This window comes from Bombina bombina, chromosome 1 (assembly GCF_027579735.1).
Source record: "Bombina bombina isolate aBomBom1 chromosome 1, aBomBom1.pri, whole genome shotgun sequence".
Classification (NCBI taxonomy): Eukaryota; Metazoa; Chordata; class Amphibia; order Anura; family Bombinatoridae; genus Bombina; species Bombina bombina.
The window spans coordinates 67,475,392-67,494,503 of NC_069499.1; the positions used below are offsets into that span (position 1 = coordinate 67,475,392).

At 37.6% G+C, this 19,112-nt stretch overlaps 1 protein-coding gene across 2 annotated transcripts in view; it reads right to left on the minus strand.

Moving 5' to 3' along the window:
• The window catches only part of ZNF839 (zinc finger protein 839), a 62,918-nt gene that overhangs the window by 22,845 nt on the left and 20,961 nt on the right, over positions 1-19,112 (minus strand). For both annotated transcript variants that reach the window (XM_053697434.1, XM_053697433.1), the window contains 2 exons: positions 14,514-14,648; positions 52-166 (listed from right to left, as the gene is read on the minus strand). In XM_053697434.1, coding sequence (XP_053553409.1) covers positions 52-166; positions 14,514-14,648 — 250 coding nt within the window. The remainder of the gene's footprint in view (positions 1-51; positions 167-14,513; positions 14,649-19,112) is intronic.

The following is a 19,112-nucleotide window of genomic DNA, read 5'->3' on the forward strand; positions in this document are numbered from 1 at the left end:
ATTGAGAATTGCAGCAGCTCGATTCAGACAAATATGTGTAATGTCACTTACCTTCATTTTGCTCTCCTTTCGCTTCATCAAAAGTCTCCTGATAGCTTCCATTTTCTTCAGTGCTTAAATCCTCCGTATTATCTGTTCTCAGCTTTTTTGCTGGTGGAACCAGTTCCTGAGTGAGGAATAAAAGTGAGTGAATTATTCATCAAAGGATTGATTAGAACAGACAAATGCTAGAAGTGTTAAAAAGGAAATAAAAGTGCAAACTGAAAAATGCTACAGTGCCGTATCAAAACGCTGTATGCTCTTAAAGTGACAGTAAAGTCAAAAGTAAACTTTCATACTTTAGACCAAGGTTTTTCAAACATTTTTTCTGAAAAAAAATTCTGAAGTAATATACAACAAGATAGCTACAATGTTTGGCAAAGTGACTAATATGTGTTTACTTTATTCCTTATATAGGTTTTGTAAAAGGTACAACACATCACAAACACACTCATACAACACATCACACACACACACACACACACTAATACAACACACACAGTTACAGAAACACAACAGTTTTTATCCTATTACATGGACACATAATGTAGAAAATACAGCTGTACTCATACTGTATTAGGCTATAAGAGAGCAGCACTATATGCTTAACTGACATTGAACTGCATTAGCAATAAACGTGCCAACTGTATAACATTGTTATTACTGTACAGATAATCTCAGCACCCCATGATTGAACAGCAAAATGATGTTATGCATTATCTGCATGCATCAATCAGAATTATCTTAACACTGCATGCATCAAAATATAATATTCACTGCATAACTTTCAGCCAGCAAAAGGCATCACTGAATGTTTAATTAGCAAATAGCGGAATGATCTCATCACTATATTGAAACAGCCAGGGACTATTTTTTTAACTATCATTTTCAAGTCAGAAAGCAGTAGCCTGCAGCAGATCGTACACAGTGCTCTACAGTAAAGGCAAGTCTGCTATGTTCTTTACCACGCTCAACAATCTCTAAGAATCTACTGCAGACTCCCAATTTGATCTTCGTACTCCGGCATGATGTGGAACTCTCTCTTGGTCTCAGTCATTATTATAACTTTTCTTAAACATTTGCGTTAAACTGTATGGAGCTGAACTACAACCGTTCCCAGCATGCACCATGGAGACTAAAAACACACGAAGTAATATTCTGACAAGCAGAAGCCTTTTTAATATTGTTGTTTGACTAACAGTGGACAAATTGCTTATTGGGGGATGTAGGAGCTTAAAACTTCAGCAATGTAGTACTAATAACAAAAATATGTCACGCAGCAACAGTTTGTATTTTGCATCTAGTTTGAAATCTCCAATATTTTTTATTTGTTTAGAATTTCCCCAACATTACTAAATTATTGTAACTTAATTTATTTAATCATGCACACACCTTGGGAACAGTACCTTTCACAAAGTATGCAATCTTGTTGTTAAAGACTCACTCTGCTTTAAAGGAATATAGTCTAGTCAAAATTAAACTTTCATGATTCAGCAATTTTAAGCAACTTTCTAATTTACTCCTATTATCATTTTTTCTTTGTTCTCTTGGTATCTTTATTTAAATGTAAGCTTAGGAGCCGGCCCATTTTTGGTTCAGAAAATGGGTAGCGCTTGTTAATTGGTGGCTACATTTAGACACCAATCAGAAAGTGCTACCCAGGTTCTGAACCAAAAATGGGCAGGATCATATGCTTACATTATCGCTTTTTCAAATAAAGATAGCAAGAGAATAAAGAAAAAAATGATAACAGGGGTAAAATAGAAAGTTGCTTAAAATTGCAGGCTCTATCTGAATCATGAAAGTTTAATTTTGACTAGACTTTTCTTTTAATGAGATGTAAAATTGTTTTCCCTGTAATATGTCACCAGCTACTTTTTATACTAGCAGCAGGGTATTAAATGCATGGGAAATTACTCTATTAGGTCTGTTTTTGCATACAAAATAGCTTTTTTTTCTTATTGAAACTACAACTTATTTAAATGGGCTGAGCTTGCAGAAACAGCAATCTGATTTTTCAGGTGAAAAAATAAAAATAAAGTATAATCATTGAAAGAGGATACAAGCCACATTGTAAAACATAAAAGGAAAAGAGAAAGACAATATACGTTTGGCAGATCTTGGTTAGTGACCATAAAAGTTCCAGTTATAGAATGTCCAGCATTCCCTGGGGAACAGGTCTTGAGAAAAGCAATGGATTGTGGGAGCAATATTACATACATACATCTACCATGTTATTGATGTTTGAAACATAAATGGACAAGAGAGGTTTATACATGAGGACAGAGCTCTAACTAAGGAAAGGGGGGAGCTTCCTGAGTTTACTATTCTAGGTAATTCCTATGATATAAATGTTGGTTCTGGAAAGCATGTAGTGCCGTTTCCCAATACAATTTTATAGCATCCTTCACTCTCTTTATATACAAATGCCAATATTTAATGCAAGATTATTAAGAAACTCACTGTCATAAATAAAGATTGCAAAAAAATTTGGGGTTTATTTTTGAGCATTAAATTGTAATAAGGGGGTCCCTCCTTCACATCCAGAACCCTGATTAACTAGATAAGCAACTCTATAGTTAAAAATTACCTTTCTAAAGTTCTTTGAGGTACCCAAATGTACTGAAAATACTTCTTAATCTCACCAGAGAGCTTTAGAGAATAAGGCCATAAGAGAAAACAAGTGAAATTTAATATTCTAATACCTGCCTCTTACCACCCCCTTCACCCATACCAGGCTGCTGCTGTCCCTTGTTTACATAGATTTTCTTTAGTAAATACTGCAGTATTCCTATTTTTAATATAGATGGAGGTTTCAACTGGCAAAATAATGGTTATCTAACCTGCTCTTGTGGTAAACATAAAACATCTGGCCTGATATTGGCTTCTAGGACTGGAGATGAGGAACTCTGGTGTGGAAGCTATTTGTACTGCAGGTACAAAGCTTAAAGTGATTGTAAATTTTAATGAATTACTGCCCAGTATCTAAAACCAATCTTAAAAACATTAAGCATTAAAATTTTGAAAGACGCTTAAAGGGCCACTGTAAGTAAATATTTTCTATGCCTGTTACTAACTAACTACCCCAAATACGCTTTTTATCAATAGCATTTCATTAACATATCTCTACCGTATGTCAGAAATCTTGTCTGCAAATTTAATTGTTTTCCAAACCCACTCCGTGGGTATCCTTTGCTCTGTACCAATCCGTTTACAATACCTAGGTTTCAAAATGGCGCTTTAAACACAAAGTTATTGGTTTAAGTATTTTGAACACACAGTGCTGAAAATAGTGGGCAGGATAACGTGACATCATCGGCGAATAAAAGATATAACTTTTAGAACGTTATGAAACTTAGTTTTGGAGAAAATATAGGTCAGTAGGTTTTAATTAATGTTTATTAACTTTAATATGTTAGTTGTTTAGATTAAAAATTATAACAGAAAGTAATCCTTTAATTTTAAAATATTTACCATTGAGTGATGGTAAACATACCGCCGTTCCTCCGCCCACATCTTCTGCTTTCTTTAGCAGATTGATCACAAATCTGGCTTCCTTCAATCACTGCGTGCCCCATCTGGCATCCAGCTCGTGGGCATGCAACAATTGGAGAAAGCCGGGTTCATGATTCAGACAGAGCATGTATTTTAAGCAATTTTCTAATTCACTTCTTTTACAGGTAGCCCTCTGTTTACGCCGGGGTTAGGTTCCAGATGGAATGATTGTAAATCGAAACCGTTGTAAATTGAAACCCAGTTTATAATGTGAGTCAATGGGAAGTGAGGGAGATAGGTTCCAGGCCCCTCTCAAAATTGTCATAAGTAACACCCAATACATTATTTTAAAAGCTTTGAAATGAAGACTTTAAATGCTAGACAGCATTATAAACCTAATAAAATAATCACACAACACAGAATATATAATTAAACTAAGTTAAATGAACAAAAACATTTGCTAAACAGCATTATAAACCTAATAAAATAATCACACAACACAGACTTCACTTGCATTTTTCTGCAAACAGTTCTTTCTATGCATTCCAATCTGGACTGAGTTATAGACAGGAAGATCTTGTTTCTTTGAAATCTGCTCAATAGCTCAGGTCTGGTTAAACTGATAAATTTCAGCTTGTTTGCCTTTGCTGCAACACAAGCGGACAGCTCCACCTACTGGCTATTTTAATAAATGCACTGCTTCTCAATGCTTTTCAATAGCAGTCACATGACTGGAAAAAAAGGTTGTTATTCTGAAACGGTGTAAATTGAACCGTTGTAAAACGAAGGCCACCTGTATTTAACTTGCTTCATTCCTTTGGTATACTTAGTTAACAAAAGCATAGGTAGGCTCAGGAGCAGAAATGCATTAGTGGGAGCTAGATGCATATTGGTGGCTGTACACAAAAGCCTCTTCATTGGTTCACCAGATGTGTACAGCTAGCTTCCAATAGTGCATTGCTTCTCCTTCAACAAAGGATAGCAAGAGAATGAAACCAATGTGATAAGTAAATTGGAAATGTGTTTACTATCACATGCTCCATCTGAAACATGAAAGAAAAACGTGTATTTCATGTCCTTTAATATCAAAAGGGACCATTTGCAACAGTTGTCTTTGCTGCAAGGACAAACAGTTGTGTTCCCGATCATCAGTAAGAACAGAGTTTTCCACATTGTTTCCTGTGTGTGCCAAGTCTTTGTTCCCCCCTTTACACGTTAACTGCTGCTGCCTGTTTTATGTTGCGGTTACATTTGTTTGCTCTAGAACATGTGACAACTGCCTTAAAGGGACAACATACTCAAGCAAGCAGCTGATAGGAGTTTGTTGTAATCAATTGCAGGAACATCCTTACAAATGGGTGGGGGTCCACGCCTCTTGTTTTGGAATTTTCAGTATAGGTAGTGGTTCCAACAGGAAAATAATTTCAAATGACTAAATGAAGGAAAAGAAGAAGCTATTTGTAAACAATTTAATACACTCCAGCAAGCAATAAGGAATGGACTTGAAACACAAAATGTTTCTTTCATGACTCAGAGATTTAATATTAAACAACTTTCAAGTTTACGTCTATTATCAGTTTTGCTTCATTCTCTTGGTATCCTTTGTTGAAGGAAAAGCAATGCACTACTGGGAGTTTGCTGAACACATCAGTTGAGCCAATGACAAGAGGGCTATATGAGCAGCCACCAATCAGCAGCTAGCTCCCAGTAGTTTATTGCAGCTCCTAAGCCTATCTGTGTATATTTATCAACAAATGATACCAAGAGAGCAAAGCAAATTGATAACAGAAGGATCTGAATCATGAAAAATGGTTTTATGTCCATGTAAATGGGAGAAACTTTAGCCACACAGTGTTTAACATTAAGATTTGCACATCACTTGACTGATTTACAGGTAGTGAAACTATTTTAGCTAAGATCTAGCTAACGCATTTCTTTCATCCTGAGAGCTCTCTAGATCTGCCCAATCAGATTTGTTCACATCACAATGTACTGATATTCTTGCTACTAGAATATTTATCTATTTTCCGTGACTTTTTTTTTTTTTTGCATCTATATTCCCAATTGTTCCTAATATAAAAAATAAATAGTACGAGAACAGTGCTTCAGATGTATTAATAATACTTTAAAGGAATAAAACATTGTTTTTATGTTATGGATCTAATAATACTGATACCATTATTTAACGGATTTGGTTTTTAATTGTATTTATAGGTTGTTGGTTTTTTGAATCTATTAATGGTACTGTTAATTATTATTTACTTTAACCCCTCGCAAAGTTTCCCTCTCAGGTGCCAACGACGGCTCAGAGCCCCACCTTCGTGGAGTGCTGGGGACCTCCATCCACTTCCACCCCGGCAATCTGGCCTGTATAGTGACAGGCATTTGCGGGGGCTTCACGTTTTGTGTGATGACGTCACTGTGCAACTTTATTAAATAGGGAAATGGGGGCATGCTGCTTAGATGTCTATTTCAGGCATCTAAGCAGCTACAGATCCCCAAGATCGTAATCGTCTACCCTTTCCAATGGCATAAGTCTTGGGGGTGTACAGTAAAAAAAAAAAAAAAAAAAAAAAAAAAAAAAAAAAAAAAAGGATTTGGGGGTCTCTAAAGGCACATAAATAAAGATCAAAATTGCCTAGAGACCCCCAAAATACAGGTTCTAAACATAAACTTGTTTATTTTTGAAAAAAAAATATCGGTTTAAAAAGGGACATGAAACCCAAAAAATTTCTTTTATGATTTAGGAAAACATACAATTTTAAGAAATTTTCTAGTTTAATTCTATTATCAAATTGGCTTCATTCTCTAGGTATCATTTGTTGAAGGAGCAGAAAAGCACCAACGGTTTGTAACTGAACACATGGGTGAGCCAATGACAATCGGTATATATATATATATATATATATATATATATATATATATATATATGCAGCCACCAATCAGCAGCTAGTACTCCTGAGCTTTCCTAGATAAACCTTTCAGCAAAGGATAACAAGAGAAGGAATCAAATTAAATAATTTAAGTACATTGGAAAGTTGTTTAAAAGTGTATGCTCTATCTGAATAATGAAGGAATTTTTTGGGTTTCATGTCCCTTTAAGTAGTAAAGCTAAATAATCGCTGTGGTAACCAGCGTTACCGCAGTGATCACCTAGCTGAGAAATGTCGGGTTCCCTTTTACAATACGGACCAATATTATATTTGTAATCCCATGATCACCTGGATAACGTGGTTACAAATTATTAAATGGTAGAGAAATGGTATTTTAAAAAAAATAAAATTTATAATCAGTCTTTTAACGTGCGTGGAAGATGAGTTAAACACCCTCTTTACGCAGCTCTCTCCATCTTTCAAAACTTCTGTATTTTTTTTTTTGCAAAGAAGCTTATTTTTTGCAATAAAAATTATATATTTTCTAGGACAATTACTTTAAAAGTATCTATTTATTTTGTAAAGAGAATTTAAAAAAATAAAATAAAAAATAAAATAGTCTTTCAACTTCACCGGGTTATGTCTGCAATCAAACAGCTGTAGCCACCTGGAAAATTAAGATAAATTAAATAAAGTAATTTTTTTTTGGAAAGTACACCCTTTGGCGCATCAAATGAGGGGCTACGTGTATTGCTAGCACAAAAATAGACAATGTAATAATAAGTAGAATATGGCTCTTTGCTAAAAATAAAATATTTTTTATGCAAAGCACCATATTCCATTAATTGTTGCGCACCTCAATTATGTGCTAGAGATACATGTAGCCCTTCATTTGATGCGCCATAGGGTGTACTTTCTACAAATGTGTGTTTTGTGTGCTATATTTCATTTTCCAAGTAGCTAGAAATGTTTAATTGCAGACGTGGCAATCTTGAAATCGACAAAAATAAAAAAATAAATAAAAAAAATAGCCTTTCAACTTTTATGGGTTATGTCTGCAATCAGACAGCTGTAGAAACCTGGGAAACTGAGATACATAAAATAAAGTACTGTACACATTTTTGGAAAGTACACCCCTTGGCACATTAAATGAGAGGCTATATGTATTGCCAGCACAAAATAGATAATGTAATAAGTGGAATATGGCTCTTTGCTTAGATTTTTTTTTTATGCATTGCAACTTATTCCATTAATTTCTGTGCACCCCAAATTCATGCTAGAAATACTTGTAGCCCCTCATTTGATGCACCAAGGGGTGTACTTTCTGCAAATGTGTGCTTTGTGTACCCCATTTGATTTTCTGAGGTGGCTAGAACTGTTTAATTGCTGAAAACATTACAGTAAATTCTAAGCTGCTGTTTTTGATAATGTATCAAATTGACATGCCTGCAATAAAACAGTGGAAAAAACAGTGAAATGTTCTTAATTTCTGCTTATTTCAGACAGGTTACCTACTACAAATATTTATCCACACAGGTTTTGATGATAGATCTTAGAAAAATAAAATTACATACTATTATTTATTGAGTCAGGAGTAAAAAAAAATACATTTTTTTCACATTGTATGTGCTATGTTTTAAACCTGATGATACATACACATATGATAATGGAATATTTTTAATCTGCTGGGTGTCATGAAAAAAACAATATATAGTTTGTATAGTTTATTTGCACAAACTTTACTTCTAAACGTGTTTAAATGTGAACTGCAACAAAAAGCTCAAAACCAGCTTAGCACACAAGTGGGAAATGGCTTAGCAGCCAAAGGGTTAAGTACAGTTGAGTTTTATAATTTCTAAGTAAACTATATGATCTACACCTTTTTGCTTTCTTATATAAATATATATTTCAAGGAATACAAAAAACAAATTATGCTTACCAGACAATTTCCTTTTCTTCTGTATGAGGAGAGTCCATGGCTTCATTCCTTACTTGTGGGAAATACAGAACCTGGCCACCAGGAGGAGGCAAAGACACCCCAGCCAAAGGCTTAAATACCTCCCCCACTTCCCTCATATTCCAGTCATTCTGCCAAGGGAACAAGGAACAGTAGTAGAAACATCAGGGTATAAATGGTGCCAGAGGAACAAAACAAAATGTAGGTCCGCCCTACGGAGAACACGGGCAGGGGCCGTGGACTCTCCTCATACAGAAGAAAAGGAAATTATCTGGTAAGCATTATTTATGTTTTCCTTCTTAATATGAGGAGAGACCACGCTTGCTTGTACCAGGATATCATCCAAGTAAGGTGCTACTGCAATGCACTGGGTTCTGGCCACGGCCAAGAGAGCCCCCAGAACCTTTGTGAAAATTCTTTGGGCAGTAGCTAGGCCAAACGGAAGAGCAATAAACTGGAAATGCTGGTCCAGGAAGGCACACCTTACGAACTGAAAGTGTTCCCTGTGGATTGGAACATGAAGGTAAGCATCCTTCAGATCTATAGTGGTCATGAACTGTCCCTTCTGGAAAAAGGAGAGAATAGACCTTATCGTCTCCATCTTGAACGAGGGGATGTTCAGAAACTTGTTTAAGCACTTTAGGTCCAGAATCGGGCAGAAAGTTCCCTCCTTTTTTGGAACCTCGAAAAGGTTTGAGTAGTATCCCAAGCCTTGTTCCTTTCTCAATGGGAACCGGGACAATGACTCCTAACGAGGACAGATCCCGAAAGCACCCCAGAAAAGGCATCCCTCTTCTCTGGTTTTGATGACAGATTTGAGAGAAGGAATCTGCCCTTGGATGGAAGAGATTTGAACCCAATTCTGTAACCCTGAGCAATGACCTCCAGGACCCATAGGATCCTGCACATCCCTGAACCAAGTTTCTGAGAAGCGCGAAAGTCTGCCCCCTACCTGATCCATAGACGGATCGGGGGCGACCCCTTTATGCTGATTTAGTCTCACCGGGCTTCTTGTTTTGCTTGGACTTATTCCAGGACTGAGCCGTCTTCCAAGTTGCTCGGTCTTAGGGGAGGATTGCTGGCGCTGGAATTTTTCAGAACGAAAATTATTAGGTTGTCCCTTAGATCTGTTCTTTTTATCTTGCGGTAGGAATGCACCCTTGCCCCCTGTAACCGTGGAAAAAAACAAAATCTTGCCCTTGGATAGAAGGGAAAGGGGTCTGTACTTGGAAGTCAAGTCTGCAGACAAGGACTTCAGCCACAGAGCCCGGCGGGCCTGAACAGAAAACCCAGCAGTTTTAGCATTTAAACAAATAATGTGCATATTCGCATCACAAATAAAAGAATTAGCGACCCTTAATTCTATCAAGAGTAATATCGAGGGGACCTTCCACCTTGATCAATTCCGATAAGGATTCACACCAGTAGGTAGCTGCTGCCGCATGTTGAAATAAATATCACAAATGATGATGAAACATCTTTCTTAACAGAGTTTCCATCTTTTTATCCAAGGGCTCTTTGAACGACAAACTATCCTCCAGTGGGATAGTAGTGCGATTAGCCAGCGTGGAGACAGCGCCATCCACCTTAGGGACGGAACCCCACAAATCCAATTAAGAGTCCGAAACAGTGAACAGTTTTTTAAAGGCAGACGAAGGGGTGAAGGAAGGACCAATCTTCTGCCATTCGTTCTTAATAATGTTTGCAATCTTTACAGGAACAGGGAAAGTCTGAGGAACAACCCTGTCTTCGTAAACTCTATCCAGTTTAGGAATTAAAGGTTCTTCAGGCAGCTTGGCCTCTGGAACCTCTAAGGTAGCCAGAACTTCCTTTAAAAGAAAGCGCAAGTGCTCCATTCTAAATCTAAAATCTGGTTCCTAAGCAATCGGTGGCTTAGAAGCAGCCGATTCCGACACAGAAAGTTCACACTCTGAAGTTTTAGAAAGAACTTAATCTAAACTGGATAAGGACCCCTGGGAAAGATAGCAATATTTGACCTTGCGCTTAGCAGGGCAAGGTAAAGCACTAAAGGCCGCAGACACCGCCGTTTGTAACTGCGCAGTGAAGTCTGGAGGTAAAAGGCCTCCTCCAGATGGAGGATCAGGCGTGCTATGGGAAACTAGATGTGTTGAAGGCTCAGTGGTATCAAACATGTTAACCCTTTGACATAATCACTTTTTCTAGGCTTGTAGAACATAATTGAGAGGGCGGGTATACCTCTGCCTCCTCACAATATAAACAGGCATTAGTCTTAGGTGTAGAGGGAGTACCCTCTAAAACATCAGAGTCCTCCATAGCTAAGGGCTATGTCCTAATATAACAATAGCGAGAGTTATATAAAATATAAAAAAAAGGGCACCTTATACCCCCAATGGCTGAGGCACTCACCACCTCCTATGACCCAGGCACACAGAGAAAATCGATTCTCTCCGATAACTAGCGCGGTCAGAGAGTAGGAAGTGAAGCTACGACCACACTGCAAAGGAAAAGCGTGCTAAGCTTGTAAAGCTGCCCGCCTTTAAAGTAACTTGTATGTTCCACCTCAGCCTATGAGCCTCAGAACACATCTCACACATCGCAGTATAATCCAATAAAAATGTATGAGATTAATCCCCACTGTTCAATAATCCCCCGCAGGAGATATTAACCCTTGATTCCATATAGATAAAAGGAGCCACACTGTGACCCTGTCTTCTTGCATTATCATGAGTGTATAATAAATGAAACAATCTTACCGGAATCTATGCCGTGGAATAGAAACACAGCCTCTCAAGTTTGACAGTCCTGTAGCATCGCTCCTGACATGGACTTGAGTGATGGAAGCAGGCAGTGAAACTTGTCAGCACCGATTGCTTAGGAGCTGTTAATACGAGTCTGGATGGGTTCGCTGAAAGACTCTCCCTGTATCTCCAGACTAACTTTCGTCAATGCTCTCACTGAGAGGCCGACAAGACTACTTAAAACTTCAGTCCCATTTCGAAGGGTAGGTACCCTCCATAAGGAACTACTCCAAATCTTCTGACACTTCTCTGCCAACCTTCTGTGACGAAAGGCAAAGAATGACTGGGATATGAGGGAAGTGGGGGAGGTATTTAAGCCTTTGGCTGGGGTGTTTTGCCTCCTCCTGGTGGCCAGGTTCAGTATTTCCCAACAGTAAGGAATGATTCTGTGGACTCTCCTCATATTAAGAAGCAAAGTAAAAATTAATCTTTTATGGAGCATGCAATTTTAGGAGACTTTTCAGTTTACCTCATTTTCTTGGTATTTTTCTTTGTTGAAAAATATAGCTAGGTAGGCTCTAGAGCAACAATGTAAAAATCTGGGAGCTAGCTGGTGACTACACACACATGCTTCTTGTCATTGGCTCACCAGATAAGCTCAGCTAGCTCCCAGTAATGCACTGGTGCCCAGTTTCATTATGTGCTGAGGTTACGCATATAGGTATATGCAAGCAAACGTGCAATAATAATAATAATAATAATAATATGCTCCAATGCATTAGATCATTTTTAGACTTTTATGTTCCTTTAAGGGGTTGCATCATTTCTGGTTTTGCATCAATAGCCACCACATTGTGCATTATTAGTTGTTGCTAATTATAACGGTCAGACATTCTTTGAAATTCAGAAGTTTATGTTGGGATCCACTACTTGCAAGAAAACAGACTTGCATTATCTTTCACTTTGTCTTTATAATAACTAAACAATTAAAAGCATCTGTTGTGTAGTTTCTGTAACCTGTTTTTTTTTTTTTTTAACTCATTGGTTTTTCCTCTAACTACAGTGGTCAGTTGTGTTTCTCTCTTACATTTTTGCTCCCTATACAGTATACTCCCCAGCTGATTTTACCGACCAACCGGATAAAACGTATTCCAATATTAGCTAATATTACATTTTCAATGTTTGTTGCATAAATTATCATTAAGTCGATTCATGTCAAGTTATGCAATTCATTTAGTAGCATTTATAAATAACACACAATGATAGTTTTACACTGCCCTAACCCAGCTGCTGCACAATGCCACCCACGGCTGGCACAGTTTTCTGTGGAGAACATGGCTATAGAATACACACTTGAACGCCATAGGGGAAAAAAAAAGGTAATGTTTATACAAGTAAAACTTACATTTGAATATACAATTATACAATTGCATAATTCAAAATACATTTTCCCCTTTATATACGTTTTCTAACAAACATTTGGTAATTTAGGAGAGAAAAAAAGAATAATGAATATAAATGAATTTTGTCTGAAATTTGTTAAGTACAACATTAAAGGGACACTTAACACCTGTCTTCTAATAATCCCTTAAACCTACATTTTCTTATTAGTAAAAATAAAATAATCACGGTTTCTATTTTATTTGTTCCTCTTACCCCAAACTGTTGAAGGAAATTGCTTTGACGTACAATGTTGATCCAGTGCTTAATTTCCTATCTAAGCTGCCATATTGTAACGTGCGTTTCAGGGGCACAGCAGTCACATGACACACAGCATATTACTTAGAGAATCACATCTGGCTGCAGCCTCTAAACATACATATTTATGTGTCACTCACAGTATAAATGTATTCGCTTTCCCTATCTAACACACATATTATGCAGTATAATTGAAATATAATGTTTCATAAGAACTGTTTATGTTTTTAACGTCCCCCACAGTTTTGCTCTTCAAACTGCCCACAAGTTTTATGCTCTAAGCAAAAGCCGTTTCCAGTGCACGGCTTCAGGGCAGGCACTATTGTCGTAAATCATTTGTAAGCTGAAGCTCCGTGAGGGAGAGAGTGAAAGGGAGGCTCTCAGACACGCTGGATATACTGATATACTCCGTGCAGAGCAGATTTCTGCTTCTTGTGATCTCTCCTGCTTATGTACCAGCTAATGTGATCAGTTAGTAATGAGTGTCTGTTTTATTTACCAGTGTGATTTGCTCCTGTCACACCCTCTGATGATCACACACACAGAGTTCTGCTCTAGTGACTGTGTCTTGGCAGAGGGTGTGACAAGAGCTGATCGCACTGCTAAATAAAACCAGATGATCATTACTAACTGATCACATTAGCTGGTACATAAGCAGGAGAGGACATAAGAAGCAAAAATCTTCTGCATTGAGTATATCAGTATATCCAGCGTGTCTGAGAGCCTCCCCCTCCCTCTCTCCCTCACGGAGCTTACAAATGATTTATGACAATAGTGCCTGAAGTTCACTGGAAACGACTTTTGCTGCCTTAGAGCATAAAATTTGTGGGCAGTTTGAAGAGTAAAACTGTGGGGGGTGTTAAAAACATAAACAGTGCTTATGATTAATTTTATATCAATTGTTCTGCATAATGTGTATTAGATGGGGAAAGCTAATACATTTATACTGTGAGTGACAAAAAAAATAAGTATCTTCAGACACTGCAGCTCACACACTGCAAACAGATGTGATTCTCTAAGTATGTGCAACAAATAATATGCTGTGTGTGTCATGTGACTGCTGTGCCCCTGTAAGGTATGTTACAATATGGCAGCTTACATAGTAGGATCAAGCACTGGATCAAAACTGTACTTCAAAACAATCTTTGTCAACAGTTTGGGGTAAGAGGAACAGATAAAATAGACAGCAGTGATTATTTTATTTTTATTAATAAGAAAAAGTAGGTTTTAGCATTTTTCATCAGGTGTTAAATGTCCCTTTAATTACCCCCTATATATAAAATGAACACATTGGGACCCATTTATCTGTGGGCCTTTGTTTCTGGCGAGTCTTCAGACTTGCCAGAAACACAATTTATGAAGCAGCTCTGAGCAGGCGGACAGGAATTGGTGGAAATCAACCCCATCGAGTTGATTGACACCCCCTGCTGGCGGCCGATTGGCCGTGAGTCTGCAGGGGGCAGCGTTGTACCAGCAGCTCTTGTGAGCTGCTGATGCAATGTTAAATGCGGAGAGCGTATTGCTCTCCGCATTCAGCGAGGTCTTGCGGACCTGATCCGCACTGTCGGATCAGGTCCGCAAGATCTTTGATAAATAGGCCCCATTGCATATTCATTCATTACTTTATATAGTAAATTAACAAATTTGGGACATTCATTTAAAATCTGTTATTAATGTTACAAACAAATAAAGAAAACACATTTTTGCAGGTCATTTACTACTCACGCATACCTGTGTACTATGCCTTGGCTTTTTCAACGAATTCAACAGTTTTTCAGCTGCAGAAGATATACTAGTTGCTAATGATCTGGCAATGGGTTTATGTTTCTTAATAAACTCTTCTGGAAAGCCCAATGACTCTGCAACCTAAGGAATATGCAATAAGTGTTAATTGCAGACAGACATAAAGAAAACAATTTCACTTGATAAAAATACATCAAATTGTAGAACTTAGGAGATGGTAAATTATACTGAACTAAAGTATACAAGAATATAGAAACTAAAGCATTTCATTTAAGGGGCAAATAATTTAAAACTAGGCTCAACAAATACAGGTCACTATAGCAAATTTAAATAATAATACAAATTCCCTTCTTCGTTTTCTTGTTATCCTTATTTGAAAAGCAGGAGCACTAGATGGCAGCACTATTTCCTGTCATGTAGGGCTTCAGGCGTGTGCACTCTACCTACCTAGGTATCTCTTCAACAAAGAGTAACATGAGAATGAAATAAAATTTGATAATAGAAGTAAATTGGAAACTTTTTAAAAATTGTATTCTCTATCTGAATCATGAAAGAAAATGTTTTGGTTTAATGTCCCTTTAAATAAGGTGTTAATATATTCAGACAGTCTTCACATTTAACTGATATGGCAAGTTACTGCAAGACTACAGAAAGGTTTTGTTTGGGTTTCTTTTCTACTTAAAAAAGGACCAATAAACACATTTTTATAATTTCACGTACAGTATACAAATTTAAACAACTTTATTCTCTTTGAATCCTTTGTTAAAGTGAATAACCAGGTAGGCTCAGGAGTGTGGACATTTCTTAAAAAGACATGAAACCTAATTTTTTTCTTTCATGATTCAGTCAGAGCATGCAATGTTAAACAACTTTCTAATTTACTTTTACTATTAAATTTTCTTTGTATGTTATATTTTGCTGAAAACATGCAGTAGAGGAATACTGCTACACAACTCACTAAAGAGGCCCAATGAAGGCCGAAACGATTGTTTGAAGTTGCTGTGTTCCTTGTTCAGAGAGGAATTGCCTGGTATTTCGGCGCTGGACTGACCGTAATAGGCTGGATCAGACTGATATACTACAGGAAAGTTCTACTCTGTGAAAAGCATTACTGGGCTAAAAGAAGTTGCACTCAGGTGGTAAATCACCATAGAACAGGCCAACAATGGTATTGAGCTGGTTGTTTGTGGAGAGAGAAGAGAGAGAGAAGAGAAGAAGAGAGAGAGAAGAAGAAGAAGAAGAAGAAGAAGAGAGAGAGAAGAGAAGAAGAGAGAGAGAAGAGAAGAAGAGAGAGAGAAGAGAAGAAGAGAGAGAGAAGAGAAGAAGAGAGAGAGAAGAGAAGAAGAGAGAGAGAAGAGAAGAAGAGAGAGAGAAGAGAAGAAGAGAGAGAGAAGAGAAGAAGAGAGAGAGAAGAGAGAGAAGAGAGAGAAGGAAAGAGAAGGAAAGAGAAAGAGAGAAAGAGAGAGAGAGAGAAAGAGAGAGAGAAAGAGAAAGAGAAAAAGAAAGAGAGAGAGAAAGAGAGAGAGAGATATATATATATATATATATACACACACACACACACACAGGGAGTGGAGAATTATAAGGCAAATGAGTATTTTGACCACATCATCCTCTTTATGCATGTTGTCTTACTCCAAGCTGTATAGGCTCGAAAGCCTACTACCAATTAAGCATATTAGGTGATGTGCATCTCTGTAATGAGAAGGGGTGTGGTCTAATGTCATCAACACCCTATATCAGGTGTGCATAATTATTAGGCAACTTCCTTTCCTTTGGCAAAATGGGTCAAAAGAAGGACTTGACAGGCTCAGAAAAGTAAAAAATAGTGAGATATCTTGCAGAGGGATGCAGCACTCTTAAAATGGCAAAGCTTCTGAAGCGTGATCATCGAACAATCAAGCGTTTCATTCAAAATAGTCAACAGGGTCGCAAGAAGCGTGTGGAAAAACCAAGGCGCAAAATAACTGCCCATGAACTGAGAAAAGTCAAGCGTGCAGCTGCCAAGATGCCACTTGCCACCAGTTTGGCCATATTTCAGAGCTGCAACATCACTGGAGTGCCCAAAAGCACAAGGTGTGCAATACTCAGAGACATGGCCAAGGTAAGAAAGGCTGAAAGACGACCACCACTGAACAAGACACACAAGCTGAAACGTCAAGACTGGGCCAAGAAATATCTCAAGACTGATTTTTCTAAGGTTTTATGGACTGATGAAATGAGAGTGAGTCTTGATGGGCCAGATGGATGGGCCCGTGGCTGGATTGGTAAAGGGCAGAGAGCTCCAGTCCGACTCAGACGCCAGCAAGGTGGAGGTGGAGTACTGGTTTGGGCTGGTATCATCAAAGATGAGCTTGTGGGGCCTTTTCGGGTTGAGGATGGAGTCAAGCTCAACTCCCAGTCCTACTGCCAGTTTCTGGAAGACACCTTCTTCAAGCAGTGGTACAGGAAGAAGTCTGCATCCTTCAAGAAAAACATGATTTTCATGCAGGACAATGTTCCATCACACGAGTCCAAGTACTCCACAGCGTGGCTGGCAAGAAAGGGTATAAAAGAAGAAAATCTAATGACATGGCCTCCTTGTTCACCTGATCTGAACCCCATTGAGAACCTGTGGTCCATCGTCAAATGCAAGATTTACAAGGAGGGGAAACAGTACACCTCTCTGAACAGTGTCTGGGAGGCTGTGGTTGCTGCTGCACGCAATGTTGATGGTGAACAGATCAAAACACTGACAGAATCCATGGATGGCAGGCTTTTGAGTGTCCTTGCAAAGAAAGGTGGCTATATTGGTCACTGATTTGTTTTGTTTTTGAATGTCAGAAATGTATATTTGTGAATGTTGAGATGTTATATTGGTTTCACTGGTAAAAATAAATAATTGAAATGGGTATATATTTGTTTTTTGTTAAGTTGCCTAATAATTATGCACAGTAATAGTCACCTGCACACACAGATATCCCCCTAAAATAGCTATAACTAAAAACAAACTAAAAACTACTTCCAAAACTATTCAGCTTTGATATTAATGAGTTTTTTGGGTTCATTGAGAACATGGTTGTTGTTCAATAATAAAATTAATCCTCAAAAATACAACTTGCCTAATAATTCTGCACTCCCTGTATACACACACACATATACACAAACACACAAGTCTGTAATAGTAAAGTCTGCCTTGAATCAGGGACAGCAACCTGGGTCCTGCGAAGCTCATAAATACTCCAAAGATAGCAAAGAAAATCAATATTAAATGTGACGTTTTGGAGATAAAAAGTGTTAGAGCGGGTAAATTGGTCTTACTTTTTTGAGATCTTAGCCAAGTTTGGAATTCCCAAACCATTTTCGTACCAGATTTAGATTGCTTTATTCTGCACCTTCAGCATCGGGTGAAAGGATTGGGTTTCTGTTCCCCATCAAAAATGGAACCTGCCAGGGGTGTCCCTTATGCCCTTTAATATTTGCTCTACTCATGGAACCACTGGCAGAGGCAATTAGAAACTATACCAGAATCAAGGGGGTTTAGATACATGGCACTGAGCAGAAGACTGCTCTTTTTACCAGCAATCTCACGGTGTCCGTTGTTGAACCGCTTAGTTCTCATCCGGAACCTTTTAATCTTTGGGCTGATAAATGGAATGTTCCATGCATCTCTTATCTTAAAGGCTGCCAACCAGACAAGCCAACTTACTAGCCAAACTAACCTATTTATTAAAAGGGACAGTCTTCACCAGAATTGTTATTGTTTAAAAACATAGCTAATCCCTTTATTACCCATTCCCCAGTTTTGCATAACCAACAGAGTTATATCAATTCAGTTTTTTTTGTTTTTTTCAAAGAGCTTTATTAAAATAACATGAGGTTTTACAGAACGTAGAAATACATGGGATACGTCAGATGTTACAAGAAGATATTTCACATTGTTAGAGCCATGCATCAACTATAAATGTGTAATACTCATATTTTGCTGCATTATTAAGCGATGATGAATTAAGGCACAGGGTTTGAAATCTGTAGGTATAGTACATGGATATTCCCACACATATCTTTGCTAGCAAAATCCAATATATTAAAAATGGAATAAAGAACAAAGCCATGAGCGTTATTAAACCTCAATTATAGGGCTGCAACAACTAATCGGTAAGATTGATCATAAAAATAGTTGTCAAAGAATCTAATTATCAATTAGGTGGTCAGTGATTACTTGGTTAATTGCACAGCACCAGCTGCTTCAATCCGATTAACTCCTGCACATGGTATTGTGCAAACATTTTTATTTATTATTATTTTTTTCTATGCGATTAATTGGATGATTATTGTCCGATTAATCGGATAGAAAAAAAGATTAAAAAAATTAATTAATTCAATTTTTTTTGCACAATCTTAGTTGCAGTAGATCATCAGATTAAAGCAGCTGGTGCTGTGCAACTGACCAACTAATCACTGACCACCTAATTGATAATGAGATTTATTGACAACTATTTTTATGATCAAACTTACCGATTAGATGTTGCAGCCCTACTTGGTTAATTGTTGATGGCCAGCTATTTGTAACATAAACTTTCCCTAGTGACCGTCTTCCCCCTGAGC